Consider the following 4,489-nt stretch of genomic DNA (forward strand, 5'->3'; position numbering starts at 1 on the left):
TGAGTCTTTAAGATTTATTTAGAATTGCTTAAATATAATAGACTAACTCTGTATATTCATAATTTTCCTTGTTGCTAGCTGAAGCCTAGAACAGTCCCAGTGTCAAATCCTTTATTTGGAGTCATTCGTGTTGAGCTACTTGGGAGTGCTAGATGTTTGCCTTTTTCCTCCATCGCTGTCGTGCACCGTGGTGGAAATTCGGCAAAAGTTTCTATCAACCTAGCACAAATTTCGCCGGTGCTGGAAGAGAGACAGCTGATGACTGCTGCTCACTGCTCATCACTGTTAAACTCTCTGTATCTGCAGGATTTGCAGGTCGTTGTCCCCATTAGGAATAGAAAATCACATGCACCGACAAAAAGCTAGCGCGAAATTGAGTACTCATTATGTCACATTAGTGACGAGTGAACTGACGAACGATGCATGGCCTCCCGTTTGGCTTGGTTCGCACGACTGGACGGCCGCTGCTGCTGCGGGCGACCGAGCGAGATTGATCTCGAAGCGTCCAGGAGTCTAGAGGAAGACGTACGGCATGGACAGACATGCCAGTTTGCAGAGTTTGCACGTCAGCGCCCGGCGTGGTGCCTGCATGTATATATATCGATCTGCCTCTAATTATGTAGTGGAACATCTCGTTGCGCACGCGACAGTCTTGGCACGGCGGTATGGCTACCCTTCCCGCGCCGTGCAGCAGGCACCACCACCGGCTCGCTCGCCCCGCCGGCAGCCACGCCAGGGCGTCAACGTTTCAGGTGTCATCTACCAGGGGGAGGGAGGCCGCGGTGGCGCGCTTGCCGCGGCTGGCGCACCGGGAGGTGATGCTGGCGCTCGCGCGCGTGGCGGAGGTGCGCCTGGGCTCGCGGCTGCTGCCGTCGGAGGTGCCGGCTGACGTCGCCGAGTTCGGCGACGCCGCGGGGGGCGCGCTCGGCTCTGTCGACGTGCGCCGGGGCGCGCCTCGGTCTTCGGTATGCGTAACTAGCGCGCTGTTGTACCATGCATTCATGCTTCTACTCAAGTTTATGCGCATACTCCCTCCGGTCAAAATAACATGAGTTTTGGATATGTCTTGATTATCTTTGATTGTTATTTTTTAATAAAATATATTTATAAACTCAATATACTTATGGAATTATAAAATAATTTTTCAAGACAAATTTACACTTATAATTTTCATGCTTTGAAACAAAAAATTTTAAAAATTAATGATGATTAAAATTTTAAAAATTTGATAATATATTATATAAAATATTATGTATTTATAACCGGAGCCAGCGATAGGACAGCCAGATCGAATACGCACGTTGTTGTGCTGCCAACCGTCGGTGCGTGTCCGGCACGGCAGTGCGAACCAACACTATGTCACCAGCTCACCCTACGTGTTGGTCCTATACTGTCCGATGATAAGGAGGGGTCCTGGCTAGTTTTTGGACATCGACGGTAGGGTGAGATAGAGATGCAAATGGGTGGGACCATAGCTAATCATTGACCACTCTAGTTCTTTTGATCTATAATTGTATGCGTATAATGAACTAGATAGGCAAAAAACGCATTTCTAGTTTTGTACAGTGGATTTTAATTGGTTCGACGCTTTAGACGACATGGTGGTAGCGTTGGAGAGCGATAACGAGTACTCCCTCTATTTTTTTTATAGGACATATTAGGATTTGATAAAATATTTAAAAATATATTTTAACAATTAGTTTCTGTTACAATATAATTTGACTAATTATTGGTAAAAATTATGAAGTTTGGTTTTCTTAAATTTTATTACACCCTATATTTTGAAATGGAGGGAGTATATACGTGGAAATTCCTACGAATGTTTCTCAACTTAAGTTGTCCGCTTACTCCACCTATCTTAGTTTCCAACATACAGTGAATGTTTCGCAATTGCATGAAATATTCAAAACTATTTTCGACATTATAGGGTTGATTTGCGTGGATATTGATGTGCCATACAACCGGGTGTTGGCAATCCTTTCCAAAAGTTAATAACATGTAGTGACTCGGCGACTGAAAGCAGAACACTTTCAATCAGCACTGGGACGAAAAGGCCTTTATGGTCATTTTAAACTATTTCTCTTATCTGTTTAGTAAAATAACATATTTTAATGGGTTCCGTGATCACAGCAAATAACCATTATTTAGTAGCGTCTTCTTTCGAAGATTAAAAAATTTCGTGCCCAAGAACAAAATCTTAGAAGTCGTGTTATCCAGGGTCAAAAATTGCCTTTATCCAAATATTTGTTTATAAAGTTGCACAAGCAACTCATGCTAGGTAAATATATTGCTCAGGTTGGATAGTTACCTGCTCCCTTTTTGCTGTGCTCGGCAGATCGACTTCATGTTAGAGACCTGGTTCCACCGCGCGATCCCGTCCGGCGGCGCCATCGACATCACATCCCTCATCGTCTTCCTCAACGGCGCCACCGACGCGCCGCACTTCCTCATGGAGCTCATCCAGGGCGGCCCGTCCTCCCTCGTCGTCCTCCTCGACCTCTTCCCGCGCAGGGACCTCCCGCTCCACCCGGACTACATCGACAAATACTACAGCGCCACCGGCGTCGACACGCATCGCGTGAACATCGAGCGTGTCCCTCAGGTACGGCCCTACGTCTCGCCGTCGTTGCTGGTGCGGAGCCTATGGTCGCCGACGGCGGTCGTCGTCGACATACAGTGCGGGGAAGGAGGGGAAGCGGCGCTGGAGGAGATTGTGCGCGGCCAGCTCGCGAGCTCCGCCATGGCAGTGCTTGATGTCTGGCTCGAGCAGTGTGCTGGGAGCGTCGTGGAGATCGAGGAGGCGGATAGGTTGAGCTTGGTGGCCAGGGACAAGATGATCTCAACCACATCGGTGAAGCTTAACCTGTCTGCCAACCTTCCCAAGATGTTTGAGGCTGAAGTCTGCAGTAGGGTCGTGGATGAAATCAACAAGGCCTTTCTCGGGTCATAGAAGGATAGTAGAGTATATACTTCCTCTGTTACTGAACTCACGCAGTTTTTGACTTTTCATAGTCTCGAATGCAAGAATTTTAACCATAGTTTTTTTTTCATAGTACTAGTATTTGGCCTGCCCATTTACGGAGAGCGACGAGATGCGGTCAACTTGTATGGCGCGTAACGCGTTAGGCAGGCGAGCGCACGAGTTAAAGACGAAACACGGAAACGGGATTTTTAAGGAGGGAAACATATACGAGCAGAGTAGTAATAGAGATTAAGTGCTATGAGGTGGGTAGTTTCTGTAAAGTTTAGGTAGTCTGCAGGACTGGAGGCAGGATATCTTGCCTGGTGCGAGAACGTTCTATCTGGTACAAGAATCACTACGTATTTTTTAAATAATAGAGATACTAGTAAAGATAATAATATTACTATTATGGAAATATTTCTCAAAGAAATAAATCTTGATCAATTTGTATACATTTTTATATACCAACACACTATTACAGAACATCAAATATCTGAAAGGATATTACAATCAGTTTATGAAACCCAACTATGATAAAAATATCATAGATGGTACCAATAATCCATCTGCTGGTATCTTAGATGGGAAAAGCTATATGTGATAACGTAAAAATACAGTCGATCACCAAAAAAACCCGTATGTGATATCATCCTAGACAGTTGCACTTAGAGATGTTTGGGATAAGTTACCACATCGCAGACAGTTGTATTTGTAAGCAATTTTGATATTATTCTAGATGGATTTTCATAAAAATCATTTGGTGATATGGTCCATATTACAGTTGGTTCCGTCTAGAACGATCTAGAATATGAGGAATTGGGAAGTCGAGAGGACGATTCTTGGTGCTTTATATTGGTGCACATGTGAGTTTTTTCACACACACACTCTCTCTGCTGTCAAAAGATCCATGTCATGGCCTCCTCCTCCTCGCCCTACCCACTTCCCTCTTTGCCATTGCCACTCTGATATATGAGCGCAAGCAAAACTTCGAGTGGTGCGTGGCAGCAATGATGATGACGTGTGCACCAGCGACGTGATGAAAATGTGATAATAACTCAAAACTCTAAAGGCTACATCCAAGACTAGCGACTCAACACGACGATGCATCAAAAATTCAACAGTGCAAATACCAAAGAGAAATTGTAAGGCACAAAGGGTTTGGACAGCGGATAACCCAATGTTATTTTTTTGGCTTTTTTCTGGGAAGTAGGTAAAAAGAACAATCTACAACTACAAAAACTGAAAAACACATCGATCAACTATGGCTCTGGTACCACTTGATATGGGTATGGATGTCCTGATCTTTTGATGAGAAACAAAAGTCAGTTTGGCGGAGACGATTATGACAATCCAGCTACACTCGTACGACAACTGAGCGCCTGGGCAATCTCTAAATGAGCTCCTAGATGTTACTGACCTTACCGTGGGCACGATCAACATGAACACGAAGCTCTTATCCATGCAAGAAAATGAAGAACAAGAAAGAATAATTGAATGCAATACGAAATCATGAATATAGATGCAGAT

General features: G+C 44.6%; 1 protein-coding gene across 1 annotated transcript; it reads left to right on the top strand.

Moving 5' to 3' along the window:
• The first annotated feature begins 628 nt into the window (after nucleotides 1-628).
• LOC133902918 (red chlorophyll catabolite reductase-like) lies at nucleotides 629-3,036 on the top strand. The gene is made up of 2 exons (XM_062344243.1): nucleotides 629-965; nucleotides 2,336-3,036. The coding sequence occupies exons 1-2, from the start codon at nucleotides 666-668 to the stop codon at nucleotides 2,948-2,950; spliced, it is 915 nt and encodes a 304-aa protein (XP_062200227.1). The 5' UTR covers nucleotides 629-665; the 3' UTR covers nucleotides 2,951-3,036.
• The last annotated feature ends 1,453 nt before the right edge of the window (nucleotides 3,037-4,489 follow it).

This window comes from Phragmites australis, chromosome 21 (assembly GCF_958298935.1).
Source record: "Phragmites australis chromosome 21, lpPhrAust1.1, whole genome shotgun sequence".
Lineage (NCBI taxonomy): Eukaryota > Viridiplantae > Streptophyta > Magnoliopsida > Poales > Poaceae > Phragmites > Phragmites australis.